This window comes from Anomalospiza imberbis, chromosome 15 (genome assembly GCF_031753505.1).
Source record: "Anomalospiza imberbis isolate Cuckoo-Finch-1a 21T00152 chromosome 15, ASM3175350v1, whole genome shotgun sequence".
Classification (NCBI taxonomy): Eukaryota; Metazoa; Chordata; class Aves; order Passeriformes; family Viduidae; genus Anomalospiza; species Anomalospiza imberbis.
The window spans coordinates 11,660,940-11,677,156 of record NC_089695.1 but is presented as its reverse complement, the minus strand read 5'-3'; the positions used below and the strand labels follow the sequence as shown (position 1 = coordinate 11,677,156).

General features: G+C 48.0%; 2 protein-coding genes across 18 annotated transcripts; one reads left to right on the top strand and one right to left on the bottom strand.

Moving 5' to 3' along the window:
• Window positions 1-406: 406 nt before the first annotated feature.
• On the top strand, window positions 407-15,816 carry HNRNPH1 (heterogeneous nuclear ribonucleoprotein H1). 17 transcript variants are annotated; one of them, XM_068205868.1, is made up of 17 exons: window positions 407-538; window positions 1,096-1,207; window positions 7,030-7,089; window positions 7,791-7,928; window positions 8,780-8,935; window positions 9,136-9,279; window positions 10,771-10,909; window positions 11,910-12,088; window positions 12,323-12,394; window positions 12,473-12,606; window positions 12,774-12,909; window positions 13,077-13,160; window positions 13,294-13,344; window positions 13,676-13,759; window positions 14,207-14,269; window positions 14,376-14,468; window positions 15,036-15,816. In XM_068205868.1, the coding sequence occupies exons 2-17, from the start codon at window positions 1,159-1,161 to the stop codon at window positions 15,158-15,160; spliced, it is 1,707 nt and encodes a 568-aa protein (XP_068061969.1). In that variant the 5' UTR covers window positions 407-538; window positions 1,096-1,158; the 3' UTR covers window positions 15,161-15,816. The 17 variants fall into 17 exon arrangements, with proteins under 17 accessions (XP_068061969.1, XP_068061973.1, XP_068061972.1 ...); XM_068205872.1 differs by lacking the exon at window positions 7,030-7,089; XM_068205869.1 differs by lacking the exon at window positions 407-538 and having other exon boundaries at window positions 932-1,207; window positions 12,494-12,606.
• LOC137483069 (deoxycytidine kinase 2) lies at window positions 1,836-6,376 on the bottom strand. The gene is made up of 7 exons (XM_068205885.1): window positions 6,148-6,376; window positions 5,415-5,530; window positions 4,859-5,052; window positions 4,503-4,650; window positions 4,151-4,266; window positions 2,704-2,803; window positions 1,836-2,083 (listed from the first exon to the last, which is right to left on the bottom strand). Exons 1-7 carry the CDS (start codon window positions 6,245-6,247, stop codon window positions 2,045-2,047), a joined length of 813 nt encoding a protein of 270 aa, XP_068061986.1. The 5' UTR covers window positions 6,248-6,376; the 3' UTR covers window positions 1,836-2,044.
• Window positions 15,817-16,217: the final 401 nt, after the last annotated feature.

Genomic DNA, 16,217 nt, shown 5'->3' with positions numbered 1-16,217 from the left:
AGCAAAGGGATTTGCTTTACACTCACTAACCCTCGGCCAGAAACAAAGCTTGGAGTCGGTGCCACACCTCCGCGGTCTTAAGGTCACCTCTTATCTGTTCAATCCCACAGCAAGGCTCCCTTAAAGCTGTTTTAACCTGAAGTTGCTTCAGCTCGTGATTGTTTGTGGAGACGGTCGGTGTGGTTGGGAGAGCGTGGAGTGAGGGCGCAGAGGGCACGTGAGGAGCGGCCGTTCCCAGCACCCACTCGGGGATTGCAGGCACGGGAACCTCCTGCGCCAAACCCGAGCAGCCCCAGCAGTGCCTGAGCGGGGCTGCTCGGCTCGGGCTGCGCTCCCCACGGCCGGGCTGCCACACGGCGGCCCCCGGAGGTGCGGGGGAGCCCTCGAGGCCTCCCCGGCCAGGCCCGCGCAGGCTCCGCCGTGCCCGGCCCCCGCCGCGGCGGGAGGCGGAGCCGAGCCCTGCTGACACCGGCGGCGGGCGGTGCTGCAGTGCGCGGAGCCGCCGATCGCCGCCGGAGCCCCGCGGCTGCAGCTCGCCGTGAGCGAGGGTGCCGGGAGAACGGGGACGAGTGGGGGGCGACGGGGCGGGCGTGGGGGGGAGGGACAAGGCCGCCGCCATGTTCGGGAGCCGGGGAGCAGAACGGGCGGGGGCGGGACTCGAACCGGAGCCGAGACCGGCGGCAGGGACTCGAACCCAGGTTCCCCGGCGGCCGCGGGGGCACAGGGGCGGGCGGGCGGGACCCCCGGGGCGGTCGCGCGCTCCCCCCTCCGTTATCCCCCCCCTCCCCCCGCCCGCCCCCCACCGCGCGCGCGCGGGGCCGGACGTGACTGGCTGCGTTCAATTTGTCACGCGGCCATTGGCTGGCGGGGGCGGGCGGCGCGTGACGTCAGCGCGCGGCGCTGCGCGGCCGGCGGCCATTTATAGGCGCGGAACGGGCGCTGCGCAGACGGAGTGAGCGGGCGGTACCGGGAGTACCGGCGGCTGTATCGCGGCCCATCCCCGCGGGAGCGCCGAGAAACCCCCCGCGGAGCCCCGATCCACCTTTTCCGAGCGCCCCTTCGGCCGCCGCTGAGCTTTTGTTTCTGTTCGCTCAGCGCCTGAGCGCCCCCGCCCAGCTTTGTTCTTCTTGAGGCCCCTGCGGGGAAGGCGCGGCCAAGATGGACCCTTGTCACACCGAGGAGACCGAGGGCGAGATCCCCGGCTTGGGTAAGGCCCAGCGGCGGCGGGCGGGGAGGGGGTGGCGGGGGGGAGCGGGGGGATGGGCGATCGGACCCTCGTGGTGCCGCGGGCCCGGGCCCGGTGCGGCGGAGGCCTCACGATGGCGCAGGGCGGGGGGGGGGGAGGGGAGGCGGCGGGGACGGGCCCGGCCGCGTGCGCCGCTCTGCCCCCCCCGGCCGCGTGCGTCGTGCCGGGCGGGGCCGCGGGGGCTCTCCGGGGTCGCTGTCCCGCCTCCACCGCCGCTGCCGCGCCCGCGGGTCCCTCCCCGTGCTGGGGAGGGGGGTGGGGGGGGGGGTGGGCGTGAGATCGCAAACGAGATAAGCGTAAATTACAGTTTATTACAGGTCTAACGTCCAGCCTTAAGTAGCGTAAATCCGGTGGAAACGGCCACTCAGTAAAGCAGAAGTTGAAAGTAAAGGTTTCTGGACGCCATAACAGTCTCGTCTTAAAATGGTGAACCCGTGCCAGTTATTGCAAAACAGCCCTGCTCAGCGCCTGCTATCTGCTTACTGGGTGTCGGCCTCTCGCTGAGCTCTCCCGTGGGGACAGCCACTCGAGAGGCAATATGACTTTAAAATCTTTATTAAGCAGCAGAGAATATACAGAAAAAAAAACATTATCAAAGCACCCCATATTTGTTCTTTTTAGCTATACAAAAAGGTCTATCAAAATTCACACTGCTCAGACAAGGATAAAAATAAACCCCAATTAATGTTACTACATTTCAGGTTTACTTTAAAAAAGCTGTACAGGTAATGCATTTGGTTTAAGTAAGTTTTTAAACACACAGATTGTTGAGTGAACTTCAGAGACTTATTATTCAAATTAATTTTCATCTTCTAAAGAAGTCAGGAATGACTTGACCTATAAAAAAAAGCATATGTATTATTTGGTACATTAAAAACTCAAGTACCAGGCATTTCCCTTTATTTGGGAAGAACTTGTCCAGTGATGTTTTGCCCCGCATTTAATTCATGAGCAGAAATGCATGTGGCCTTTCAGAGGGGCAAGGTATGTCTGAGTGTCTGCTCAAAACGAAGCTATTAGTTGCTGGTTTCCATAAAGATGTAATGACAAATACCTGCACAACTGATCATCGCTCCCCTTCCTAATTCCTAATTGAGGGAATTAGTCTTGTCTTAAAGGAGTCATTCTCTAGTAATCTCAAATTGATGACCCAGAGCAAGATTGGAAAATGGTTTATAGGGTTTGCTAAGAGAGCACTTCCTCATGCTTGTATTAGGTGGAGGTTTTTTCCCCCATGACTGGCCAAACACCAGAATTACTTTTGGCATTTACTTCCCAAGTCTTGCCTTTCCTTGGAATTGGTAAACACAATTTTGACTGAAGTGATCTCTTTATTCCCACCTTGCCTCCTCAAATGGTTGTTTACTCTCCCTCCCCACTCTACTTGGAAGTGTCACTGTGTGCATGATAACTGCAGAAGAAGAGCAGATACAAATCCCCCAATACTTTATACTTACTTTATCAATCAGGTACTCTTGTTGAATTTTATCATTCTTAAAGTCTTCATTAACATCCAAAACTAGAATAGGAATCTCCTTAATGTTCTCAAAATCAACTCTGTTAAATGGAAGAGCATAGTTAGAGTAAAATATACACAAAATATTGTGCATTCAAGACAGACCCCTGCTCTTGATTACCACATGCACCTGAAATGTTAAAGCTAATGCTCATAACTTAAACATAAAGCCCGTGCCAAGTTTGTCTTTAATTGCTCTTCATATATTTCACAAATCTGGACTCTTAGTATTTAGCTATAATGTACAAGTGGGAGGGGGGAAGATAGTTTTTACCTTAATTTCCTTTATCTCCTTCTTGTCATGGAATCAATTACCAGGAACTGATTTTGTAATTGTAAGATGGAGTATTTTTTTCAAAATCTCCTTTGCCCTGTGTCTCCCCCACTTAATCCACTTACCAAGATGCAATTTTAAAGCTTCCTTTCATAAGGATGAGCTCTTTAACAGGTTATGAGACTGGTGTTTATAACGTCTTGGACATAAGCAAGACCATTTTGGATTCAATTTAGGAACAGATGGGAGCAGTAGATAGTCTGAGTGTGGAAGGCATTTCTAAAAAGCAGTATGTGTGCTGAACAACATTCTAACTTGTGCTTGCACACTTCAATTCCTATTGGAAACACAGGAAGTGCTTGCTTACTGAGTTTGGAATGTGTACACAATGTAAACATTCCCAAAATTCCACAGTATGCACTGTCTTCTAAGCATTTGGGTCATCCTATGTGAAACTTCAGCAAGTAGATCAAATTGATAGTGTTCTTTTCCTGGAACTGTAAGGCTTCCCCTTCAGTAGAATATTTTGGACTCATCTAGGGAAAAATCTAGAGTCTGTTTTCATGTTCAGAGATTCTTTAGGTGGGAAAGCCAGTAAGAGTCAAGAAGGAACCTAAGGGAAGGTGTGCAGACATCACTCAGTTGCTAATTGGGTTTCTTGTGTGCAACAGGTCTGCCAAAAACCTTGATTATTGTTTAAATGTAAGTTAGGATTAATATTTAAACTTGGTTGAAATGCAGTCCTGCTAGTTTAAAGATAGTTGGGGCCTTTTTTGCCCCTTACATTGCAACAGAAGCTGCGTGGTGAGAAGTGTATGTGATTGGCTCCTGAACACCATTTTAAGTGTCTTATTCCTGAGTCCTTCCAATTAGCAAAATCCATATCCTTGCTGGAGTTACAACAGTAAAGCTTCCTAGTTGAAGCTAATGCATAACAAAGGTTTCAAATTAGATGAAGTTCCATCTCTTGAAACCTGCATTGGGTATAAATACAAATGTATCCAACTGCCTTAGTGAAACCAGACTTGCACTAAACTCGATAAAACTTAAGGCTTTAAGGTAGGAAAGAGCCTTGCCTGCAAGTTGAAACTTGCTACAGAAAATGGGTTCCTACCTCATAGTCCTTTCATGAAGCCAGGTTTCATGTTTATAGTGGAGGTTTTCCAAATACTCAAGCTCAATTCCTTGCTCCTCTTTTCTTCCCCTCATCTGTAGCCTTTCCATGCATTTCTGGGGAGGGGAAAAAAAGTATAAATGTGGTCATTAATCATGTGTTGTAGGTTAAATCAGCTAAACGGATCAAGTGGCCCTTAACTTGGAAGGACTAATGCTAGACATTAGTGAGCATTAATTTTAAATGCTTGGCTGAACATAAACGAGTCAAGTCTAGAACAACTTTTTTGTGCCCTCTTAAGCCTCTGGAAAATGAAATTGGAACTGAGAAACCTCCATTTTTAGTAGCATACCTGAGGTGTGGTTCTGAGATATATCATGCCATCCAGTTCTATATCTGATTGAAACTGATTCAAAAGCCATGTGTGCCAGTCCTGATAAATAGACCACTCTGTTTCATTAATACTTCCAGACTCGAACAGGTTAGAAGCAAACACGTATCTGCAATGAAAGACATCAGTCTCATGCCTGGAATGTCAAAAGTGAACCAACAAAACACTTGTAATCAGAATGATGGTATTGAAAAAAATGCCTTAAGCCTGCTCCATTGCAGGTATTAGTTTAAATATCAAATGGTTCCTCAGCTCCCTGTCTTTAAAGACCTGGAAATTGTTAATGTGAGTTCTTGCCGTGCTGTGAGAGTAATTACCTGTCACTGTACACAGATCTTTCGAAAAATTGCACTGGATGTTCTGCTTCACATAGCTTGGCTGAGACAGGATTTAATTGTGCTTTTACTCGGCTCAAGCAAGCATAAGTCTGAAATGTATAAGCCCATCTTGTGGGTTTATCATACAGCATTTGAAGTAAGTTTCCTCCACTCTTCTGAGATGTTGAAAGTTCCTAGAAGGCAAGAGAAAAAAAGCTTAAATAAAAATTCATGGTTTTCTTTTTAAAACTAAGAAAATGCTTAGGTATCGGACCTAAGAGACTCTTTTTCCTCAGGTGATGGTGGTTTTTGGGACAGCTTCTTTGAGCATTTTGTTTTGAGTTCCAGATTTTAGTGTGATTCCTGTGGAGTAGGGGATGTGATTTGGAATATACATTCAGTAGTATCTTGCCTTCACAATTTGAATGCCTGACCAACTGTGGTATGATAGTGGGGATGACTGGCTGATGCAGACTAAGTATAGCTGGAAATTGGCATAGCTCCCTGGCTGTGGAACTCCCTGCAGTTTCTTCAGGCCCAAATCCAGCGCACCTACCTCGTACTCGTCCTCGGCTGTCTGGATATTGCACCACTTAGCGATGGGCTCGGGGATGATCTCCCACTCATCGCTGTGTTTCTCCAGCAGCCTGACGAACGTTGACTTCCCCGCAGCTGCGGAAGATGAGAGCAGTTCACAAAGGGGTGGGGGTTCATTGCTCTGGTGCTGCTGAAGGACAGGGGCCAGTTTGAGGGTTCTTAGCGTCTGTTACAGCGCGGCGCCGGCCGGGTGGGCCGTGGAGCAAACTTGGCTGATCTTTCTCGCCAGAGGGGCCGCGCCCGGCCCGGCGGGCGATAAGGGCGGCCGAGGAGTAGCCGACATTTTAGAGCTGCCGTGGCGGGCGGAGCTTAGTGGGGAGAGCGAGGGAGCGGCCGCGCAGGCGCTGGGACTTGGCGCGGGCGGGAGCGAGCGAGTGCTGCAGCCCCGGACGGGCCGGGGGGGTGTGTGGAGGGGCACCGGCGGTGTGTGCTCCCGAGCCCGCCCTGCGCCTCGGTGTTAACTGACGGGCACCCGGCTCGGGGAGCTCCCCATCCGCCCCAGCCTTGCTCCGGGTTCATGTCCCGGTGCGGTTCTCCCTGCAGAGCCGGGGGGACAAGCGCCGCAGCCGCCCCTCTCTCTCGCTCACTCTCCCTCGGCATCCCAGCCCCTTGGGGTGCTCCCGGCCTGAGACCTTCTCCTTCCCCCCTCCTTCCCTACTACCCTGAGCCGCCTCCCGCACCGCCGAGCTCACCAATGTTCCCCTCGATGGAAATCTTCCTGAGGCGCTTCTGGAAGCTGGATTCGAGGGAGCCGGCGGGGCGCTGGCAGTGCCTCTTGGCGGGGGTAGACATGGCGGTGCCGAGCGGGAACTCAAGGGGTTCCCGGCTGCTCCAGCGCACTTTAAGCGTCCCGCCAAGCCGGTGGGCGGGATGGCCGCTTCCCGCCAGTCCTCCCTGGGAAGAGGCGGAGGCGCTGCCCCCTCCCCCCGCCGCTCCTGCCCAGCTCCTGCCGCCGCGCTCTTACAAAATGGGCGTTCGGCAAGTGAAATGGAGAAGAGAGCTTTGTGCAGGAAGTGACTGTAGCACGGTTCCACTTACTGATCTAATTTGCATTTCTGTAAACGAGTTCGACATGTTTGATTTACTTACGTAAACTTGAGCATGCACTTAAAAAAAGTCAAAAAGCCTCCAGCTGTGGGGGTGGGGTGGTTGTTAGTAGTTGGGAACATTTAATGAGAGATGAGGCAGTGCAGTCTCACAATCTGTTTTGGTACTGGCTGGAGAAGAAACGCTCGTGGATGAATGGCGTTCATCCGGAGACTACTCAGAGCAGCTTCTGGGTTCCAAATACCTATGCCGGGGCTCCAGGAGCCTGGTTAACTCTAGGCATGGGTTCTCTATCATTGTATAGACAAGTTGAAACGTGAGCTGGTGATCCAAGGGGAAAGGGGATGGAGGAGGATTTTTAGATGATGAGTTATTTCAATTTCCTCCTTCCTCCTCGGTAATACAAGGTGAAATCTAGCTAGGTCTGGTGTGTTTGGAGGAAATGGGAGGGGAATTAACTTTTCCGTTCTTTTATGATAATTGTGACCCATTGTCTCTTCTTTCCCCATCTCCTCCAAACACACCAGGCTTCAGTGACCGAAGCGAGCAGATTGTTTCACGTGGGGTAGCGTCAGCCTTTGAAACTGGTAAGTGCTAGTTCGCACGCACGCAGAGTGCAGCCGGAGCGCTCCGCTGTCCGGGCCGGGGCGGGGGCGCGCGGGGCCGGGGCTTTGTTCGGCGCGGCGGCGGGCGGGCGGCGCGTGCGCACAGGCGGCGCGCGGGGTCTCGGGGGTGGGGCCGGGCCCCGCCGGGGCACGTGCGCCCCGCGCCCACCCCGGCCACGCCGCGGCCGGTCCCGTGCTGGGCGGAGGCTCGCGGTGCTCGGTGCCCTCTCGTCACACGGCCCTCCGTGCGAACCGGCTGCGGGCGTTGCGCCATCGCCGGGGGCCGCGGGCCCACCAGGGCGGCGTCTGGGACCGCGCTCTTTGTGCGGAGGAAAGCCCGGCCCAGCGGAAGCGGGAGCACCCGCCGCCATTTCCTAGCGCGCTCTCGCTACAGGCTCGCCCGCTCGCTGCCGCCTGACCGGGACTAGGCGCTCTCCGGACAGTGGATCAGGCTCGGAGCCCTAGAACCAGCACGGAGCCCCACCATGTGTGCGTGCGGGGAAGGGGCAGGGCGCGGGCCGGGGGCGGGAGCGGCGCCGTGTGTGTGAGGTGGCAGCGCCCGAGGCAGAGGAGGATCAGGGAGGGCCGGGGCACAGGCCAGGGGGGCCGCCGGGCGCTCTGAGGGGGTGCGGGTGGCGGCCGTGCTGAGCAGCATCTCAAAGGGCCCGTTCTGATCTTTCCAGCAACCACAGAAGCAGAGACAGAGCAGAGCCTCACCCCCAATGTGATGCTGAACACAGAGAGCAGCGAAGGATATGTGGTGAAAGTCCGGGGGCTGCCTTGGTCTTGCTCCACCGAAGAGGTGCAGAGGTTCTTCTCTGGTAAGTGTTGTGGGGGGAATAAGAGGTGTGGGAGAGGGGTCGGGCTCTGCTGTCAATTCTGGGTCCCTCCCAGGGACACTGTGGCAGTGGGAGTGCTGTAGTGAGCAGTTGCAGAAGGCATTCAGTAGCCAGTGCAGTTTGTAGTGCAACAAGTGCTTCAGCCAGAACCTGGGATGCAAAGCCATGTTCATGCTAGCAGGAACTCAACACAAAGGGGCCTAGTCTGAGTTGCTGGGACAGCCACAAATGCCTTTACTGCTTGAGCAACCAGGAGAGAGAATGTTCAGTTTTAAAGAAAGTTCAACCTGAAGCAAGAATTTGAAAGCTAAATCAGTTTGGTTCTTGTATTGTCCCAATAGGCTCATGTCTGTTGGGACAATACAAGTATTCAGTGTGTGTATCCTTGCCCAAATTATTAGCATTCTGCAGTAAGAAATAGTGATGATAAATACATGCTTTCTGTAGCGACTAGATCTTTTAAAACTGCTTCAGGAATTTGTTGTATTGGACTTGGTTCTGATTTAGTTTATTACACTTCCATTGATATTATTCCTTATTTCACACTAATAAGAAAGTTATGCTCAAAAGCTATGTATGTTCAACTTGAAGCAGAAAAGCTTTGGAAATAGCTAATTTGCAGTTATCCTTTATCTGTAGTTTTGACTAGAATGGTAACTTTAGTTAGTGTCTTAGTTAATTGGCCATTTTAAAGTTGCAACAGTAATGCTGCTGTTTTTGTTGTTACAGTATAATTGATACTCAGTACATTTTTGGTTTTAGGCTGAAACTTTCAAAGTAACACTGTTGCTGCAATAATAAATGTAATTCTGGCCTTTCTGTTTAATTTTCAGATTGCAAAATTCTGAATGGGGCTTTGGGTATCCGTTTCATCTACACCAGAGAGGGCAGACCAAGTGGAGAAGCATTTGCTGAACTTGAGTCAGAGGAGGATGTGAAATTGGCCCTGAAAAAAGACAGAGAAACAATGGGACACAGATACGTTGAAGGTTTGATTCAGTTGGTCTAGTAACTGACTACATTGTGTTTGTGCTTGATGGGTTTTTGGTTAATTGCATTTTTTGTCTCTTTAAAATGCATGTGAAAGAACAAATGGACTTGCATATCATAAGTTGACTAGTTTCAAGGCAAATGACTTTAGAACCTTTTCCTTACTCCAGAATGCATTAATTCTAAGTGCCTTTTACAGTTTTCAAGTCAAACAACGTTGAAATGGATTGGGTTCTGAAGCATACTGGTCCAAACAGCCCTGATACAGCTAATGATGGTTTTGTACGTCTTAGAGGACTCCCATTTGGCTGTAGTAAAGAAGAAATTGTACAGTTTTTTTCAGGTATGTGGGATAAAAGTAGTAGCTGTAGCACTATTGGTTTATGCTAAAAATACCCCAACAAACCAAACAGGCATGGATTGCCAGTAGTGCATACAACAGTATTATCATGGGTATTAAAAGTAAATAAACCAATTCTTCACTAGTTTTCTGGGCATGAGGAATCCTTTGGATCATTTCCTAAAGTACTTGATAATTAAATAATTTAGGGAATGCCAAAAAGGTGCTTGAATTTATACTAGGTGGGACATGCTGTTCCAAGAAAGGATTATAGAAAAGTGTCTTGCTTTCCAAATAAAGCTGAACAGTTCATGTGGGAGGCCACTTCCACCCCTGGCCTTGGATAATTGGCCTTAGTGAAGGATATAGAACACTCTGAACACTGGGCTCGGTGTGAGGAGCAGGTTCTCAGTAAAGGCCCATTACCTCTTCCTAACATAGAGCTAGTATTGAATGAAATGCAGAGAAAACCTGCTGAACTCCACCCAAATACAGATTTATAGATTTGCCCCTTTCTCTTCCTATGGGGATAAAAAACCCACCAGACCCCTGATGTTGCCTAGCTCAAAGTTTTTATGGATGAAGAGATAATGTTTTGTTTTGACTAATTTTTTACTTTTTTGCAGCTGTTTTATGTTTACAGACTGGAATTAGACTATTAAAATGTCTAAGAATGGAATCTGTTGATTGTTTAGAATTTCACTTGTTATTATTTTCAAAATACTCGATTTCTAAATGTTTTGCTATTACAAGATATGATTAAGCTTGCTGTTTTGCTTTAAAATACAGTAGAAACATTTCCAGTTTTACAATCTCAGAACTTGTTTTTTTGTTTTCTGAATTAGTGATATGAACAAGAGCAGTTTCTAAGCATGTGCATTTTAAGCTGTTTTTTTCTTACATGGTGAAGTAATTCAAGCTTTATAAGTTGTTAATGTGCTTAATATATAAAATGTGTCTCTTCTGTTCAGGAACTAATACTTAAAAATTACTTCATGATTTTTTTCTTAATTAAGCACTCCTAAAGATAAAAAAAATGCTGAAACTTGATGTTTGCATAAGACTAATTATTTTACGTGAGTGACTTCTAGTAAAATTACTTGTTCTATATAAAGCTGTTTAACTTGCTGTGTTTGAATTTAAGTTCTCTTTAAAAGTTCATCTTAAATACTTTCACAGAATTGACGAGGTCTGTAATAATGTGTGAAGTTCTTAACGCACCCTGCATTAGATGCCTTCTCTGAGGGGCTGTCCCTGACCCTCAGAGCATTTCTGAGCTCTGCAGGGTGGGTTAAGAACCTGAATTGAATGGTATGTGATCGTGGAGCTCTTTGTTGATATGCCTTTTTTTTTTCTGGTGTTCTAGAATCAACATACCATTCGCTTAAAAGTGTTTAAATTCTGGTGTTTTTAAAGCTATAAGAAAAAACTCATGACTGGGCTTGTGATGTTAATATTGCCCCCCTACTGGGGTTATTTGTCCTTGGGTTGAAGGGTTGGAAATCGTGCCAAATGGGATAACATTGCCGGTGGACTTCCAGGGGAGGAGTACGGGGGAGGCCTTCGTGCAGTTTGCTTCACAGGAAATAGCTGAAAAGGCTCTAAAGAAACACAAGGAAAGAATAGGGCACAGGTGGGGATGGATGGTTGGTTGGCTCTGTCACTTTTCTTATGGTAAACAATTAAATCCATATTCTCTCTTCTGAAAGTGTTAACACCCAAATCAAATAGTATTGTGGTCTCTAACTTGGTGATGAGTAAAGATATTGATTGCTACAGTGTGTGTGGCACAGACTGTTTAGATCTACCCAAAAATAGTAGACAAAATCGGGCTAAACTAAAATTTGCTTTGGAAAATGAGTAATAACAGGCATTCAAAACTATAGCTTGGAAATGACAAAGTTGAGAGACTATGGCTTTAACTTCTCAAATAGCACCAATTCTGCCTTTAGCTCTAAAGACATGCACAGTATTCTTACTACCATAAGAAAATGTGATACTTTCTAAACTTGTTTTATAAGTTGAAATGTAACAAATTTACTTACTTGTATTAATCTTCAATGTAATAAGCATAGCTTTCAAGAAATTGTCACAAAGGGTTTTTATTCAATTTTACTTGTGACTATTTTTCATTGAAGCATGCACCTTTTGCCTACGCTGAATCACTGAAGCATAGGCTGGGTACAGTAGTACATGCAGAGCTTTCTGTGGCATACCGATGGGTTAAACTCTCGGTGGAGATCGGGTTTTTAACCCTCTGTTTCTGTTGCCTTGAGCAACAGTGCTGAGTTGAGTGGACACTGTTCCCTCCTACATTGTTTGACTAACATTTTAAATTGGGGGGGAGGTGGGTGGGGAATCAATATTGCTCCCCCACCCTTAAGGCTGGGATATACTGCGAAGTATAAGGAGCACATAAACCCTTCAGTAATTTTAATTTCTTGAAAATACACTGATTTAAATGTAATGTAGTGCTAATAATAGAAAGTCATTGCCTACATAATGTAAGGAAACCTGGCTTAAAATTACTGCCAGTGTCAAGGCTATGACTAAATGGCTTGTTGTAATGTGAAGTTGTGAGATGTTTGTGGAAGGAATCAAAGACTGACTTCTCCCTGTGCAAACACTTGTAGGTACATTGAGATCTTCAAGAGTAGCCGAGCAGAAGTGCGCACTCACTACGACCCTCCCCGCAAGCTGTTGGCCATGCAGAGACCTGGTCCGTACGACAGGCCCGGCCTGACGCGCGGATACAACAGTCTGGGTAGAGGAAGTAGCTTGGAGAGAATGAGGCGTGGAGCCTACGGAGGAGGTAAGTACACGGGGGCCCAGGGAGCTGCTCGTTTGCAAAGCAGCAACTCTTGGACCTGGTAGTGTCTCCCCAGCTGTGTATGTGTCCTTGGCCTTAATTCTTGTAGAAGAAGTGAAATGTTGTAGTAGTCGTTATTTGCAGTGTGTACTGTGTATTTGGATCTTTCTATAGTCGAAATGAAAGTTTATTTGGATCTTTGTGTAGTTGAAATGAACATGTCCAATCTGTTTCTAGGTTATGGAGGTTATGATGACTACAATGGGTATAATGATGGCTATGGGTTTGGTTCTGATAGATTTGGAAGAGGTAAGGATCTCTAATAGGAACAGTAACTGAACTTACGACATGTCCCAAAAGAAACTAAAATACATCTGAAAGACCTAGAATGGACTCTTTTCTCCGCAGGGATGTCGGACCACAGGTACGGCGACGGATCGTCCACCTTCCAGAGCACGACCGGCCACTGCGTCCACATGCGAGGTCTGCCCTACAGAGCCACGGAGAACGACATCTACAACGTGAGTGCCACATGCTGCTCCCCAGTGCATGGCTTTGGGTCCCAGGGTCCTTGTGGGGACCTACCAGCTGCCCTGCAGCTGGAGTGTTCCTCTGGAGAAAATGGCTTGTTGTAAACCCATACTGTTGCATCGGTGCGTTTTAATCTGTGTGACTGTTCCATGTGTAGTTCTTCTCACCTCTGAACCCTGTAAGAGTACACATTGAAATTGGACCAGATGGCAGAGTAACTGGAGAGGCAGATGTCGAATTTGCTACTCATGAGGACGCAGTGGCTGCTATGTCCAAAGACAAAGCAAATATGCGTAAGTCCGACTGCTCGGCAGAGGTGGCTTTAGGGAGCTGCCAGCACTGCGGTGTAGTGCATCTGCTGCACCTGGAATGCCAGAGATTTCTCTGCAGCTTCACTTGCAGTGAGACAAGCTGCATGGGTTTGGTGAAATGCTCTCATGGGAAAACTTTCTTATTCCAGAACACAGATATGTAGAACTCTTCCTGAATTCTACAGCAGGAGGAACTGGTGGTGCCTATGGCAGTCAGATGATGGGAGCAATGGGTATGTAACGATCTCACTGCACTTCCAAAAAAGTGTTTGCTATTGAAGGAAGCTGGCATGTTTTGTACAGCTCCTGCTTTATTGTGTGCCTGGCATGAAAACTGAAATTCAGCATTCTGTCTTAATCACACAGTCAAGGAGTCGGAAGGGGTAGTCCAAGATTGGAACACTAGCACATTGCCAGGTATATAAACCTTTATGGGATTACATTTGAGCTTTAAGGGGTTGAATAAACTTGTGGTGCTGAGTGTGGTGTGGCTGGTGGGATGAGTGGCTTCTTTGGGAGTGTGGTAGTGCAAAATATGGGAGATGCCTGTCCTTTATTCTCCTCCCCCCTTCCCTCTTGGGGGATACCAGAACAAAGTTCGGTGATGGAGGATGTATCTGTGGCATGTGACCTGCCATTCAAGCTGAGTCTTGGTGGTGAGAGAGAGATACTTGGAATTGGGAGAAATTGTCTGAATTGCTCTGGCAAACCCCAAAATGGTTTAAAAATCTAAAATGTGTGTTTGCAGCACAAGTCTTAAATGCCTGTTGCAGTTATGCCTCTAAGACAGATACCCTCCTGACACCCAGCTGGGCTGGTTTCGGAGATGAAGGTGGGGTTGGTTTCTGGGGGGCTCCTTTCTCTGGAGGGTGCTGGGGTGGGGGGTGTGTGGATACACTGCTGCTCTTAAAGTGTTTGGATACAAAATGTTTGTAGTTCTAAAGCTGATACTAAAACTACAGAAAGGAGCGTAGGCAAGTGATGAGGGGAAGAGCAGTTGTTTTTTTAAACAGAGGGATCTCTGTCTGAGCCACAGCAGGGCTGTGACCTGATGCACAATCAGTCTGGAGCAGGGATAAGTCTGTCAGGACCATGTACACATGAGTGACTCCAGTTAACGAGCTTCTGTGCTTCTGGAAGGGCAGCGCTTGGTGTAAGGTCCCTTAAAGCCAAGTTTAAGTTTTTTGGGGTGTGTTACAGTGCAGATTGATCCTGTGTAGTATAGTCCACAGAAATTGTAAAAGTAATTTCTAAAGTTCTTGTTGCTGCTTGATTGCAGGGATGTCTTTAGAAACCCCATCACTTTCCTTGAGCATGTTAAACTTCCCTTGGTGTGAGCAAGGTAGTGCCAGAGTGCAGGGGCTGTTGGTTGGGTGAGGGCTGGGTTTGTTGATGATGAGCAGATCTTGACCAGCAAGTTGTTAATGTTTTTACCCTTAACTTAAAAGGGAGCCAATCCAGTTACGGTGCTCCAGGCAACCAGCAGCTGAGTGGGGGTTATGGAGGAGGATATGGAGGTCAAAGCAGCATGAGTGGCTATGGTAAGAGCATTTCTTTGCTGGTTTCCATTGGGTGCAGCTGACTTAACATGCCCTTTCACTGGTGTTAAAGGGTTGTGTGCCTGGGGCAGCACAGGCTCTGAAAGTTTAAAGGTGTGGCTACTGTGAACTTTGGGGGCTGGGGAGGGATGGATTCAAAGCTGCAATGGGGAGCTGAGGGGGGGGAAATGTGGAAAACTATTCTGAAAGGGGCAGGAAATGCCAGTCTCAGACTTGCATTGCTCTGATCACTTTTCTTAATCTGAAAGCTGGAGAAGGCTTTGTTTAAATGCAGTACAAGTGGGGGAGGGGGTCATGGGAGGCTGGGTCCTCTCTGTTCCCCCAGAGCAGTGGTAAAGCTCTGGCTTGGGAAGGGGGGTGATGCAGAGCTCGTGCTGTCATTGAACATCCCATAACTGGCTTTGGGTACGGAGCTGTAAACTGACACTTTGCAGCGTTGGGCACGGTAGACGGTATTTACGAGGTGGCCCAGCAAGGACAGGCGTTGGGGCAAGGATGCTTCGAGTCGGCCTGAGGCAGCTGTGAACCTGCTGTCGGTTTCCCCCTCAGACCCCGGGAGCCAGGGCGCCATGAACAGCAGCTACTACAGCAGTGGGAACCGCGCATCCATGGGAGTGAACGGCATGGGCGGCATGTCCAACATGTCCAACATGAGTGGTGGCTGGGGAATGTAACCAATCGCTGACTTTTGGTCGCATCTTTTTTAAAAAACAAAAAAACAAAAAACTAAGTTTAACAGTTTTGCAATACAAGCTTGTGATTTATGCTTTACTGTAAGTGAATTCAGGATTGTTTTAAAACCTTTCAGGTTCAGTATTTTTGAACATACAGAAATGAACATTCATCTAGGATGTAATAACCAAGTAAGGACTATAACTGTTAAACAATTTGGAGCGTTTCTCAAGTTAGTTTTGTTGTAGGAGTGTATTTAAGCAGTAAGCGTATTTAGGTTAAAGCTGTTTGAATTATGTTAAATGTTGCTCTTATACCATATTACATCCAACACTGTTTTGAATACATGTTGAAAGAGACATGCTTTTTTGTAAAGATCCAATATAGGAGCTGTGTCTGAAAATCAAAGTGAACATTTGGCATGTTAGTTCTAGTTTATTTCTTTTAATATCCTGTAAGGCATGTTAAAGCTTTTTTTTTTTTAAGTTAATGGGGGAAACATGTTGAGACGCAATACGGCTACTTTAGGATTTTGGTCTTGGTGTTCGTATAAAATTCTGAGGCCTTGATTTAATCTTTCATTGTATTGTGATTTCCTTTTTAGGTGTATTGCGCTAAGTGAAACTTGTTAAATAAATCTTCCTTTTAAAAACTGGAACTCACTCCTTCTTGACCTCTAGCTTCTTGTAACCAGACTTGCACCCATGTCCTCTGACTGTTGTGCTCTTGTCCTGCAGCTGCCACACAGTGACTCCTGACGGAGCACTGACCCATAGAGTGTTACAGTGACAACTGGGGGGGAGCAAAGGCAAGCACCCCTGCTGCTGGCAGTGCCCTCTGGGCGTTGGTTCAAAGCACTGCATGGCTGTGTCCTGAGCAGGGGCCCTGGGCCCTAAAACTGCTGCGGGGGGATGAGAGGTGATTCTGTACTTTCCTGTAGGCATCCTGGACTGGGCAGCTTACTGCAACCATGTTTCAATAAATGTAACTTGTCAAACATCCTGCTTAAAGATGTGGTTTTGTAAGCAACATAGTTACAGCTGCTTCAGCACTGCAACT

Coding starts and splice junctions, on each gene's coding strand:
- HNRNPH1 (XM_068205868.1), top strand. CDS start 1,159: ATGGACCCTTGTCACACCGAGGAGACCGAGGGCGAGATCCCCGGCTTG. Junction 7,090..7,790: donor AGCGTCAGCCTTTGAAACTG/GTAAGTGCTAGT, acceptor TGATCTTTCCAG/CAACCACAGAAGCAGAGACA. Junction 10,910..11,909: donor AAGGAAAGAATAGGGCACAG/GTGGGGATGGAT, acceptor AAACACTTGTAG/GTACATTGAGATCTTCAAGA.
- LOC137483069 (XM_068205885.1), bottom strand. CDS start 6,247: ATGTCTACCCCCGCCAAGAGGCACTGCCAGCGCCCCGCCGGCTCCCTC. Junction 4,651..4,858: donor AGATCTGTGTACAGTGACAG/GTAATTACTCTC, acceptor CTTTCATTGCAG/ATACGTGTTTGCTTCTAACC. Junction 4,267..4,502: donor ATCTCAGAACCACACCTCAG/GTATGCTACTAA, acceptor TCCCCTCCCCAG/AAATGCATGGAAAGGCTACA.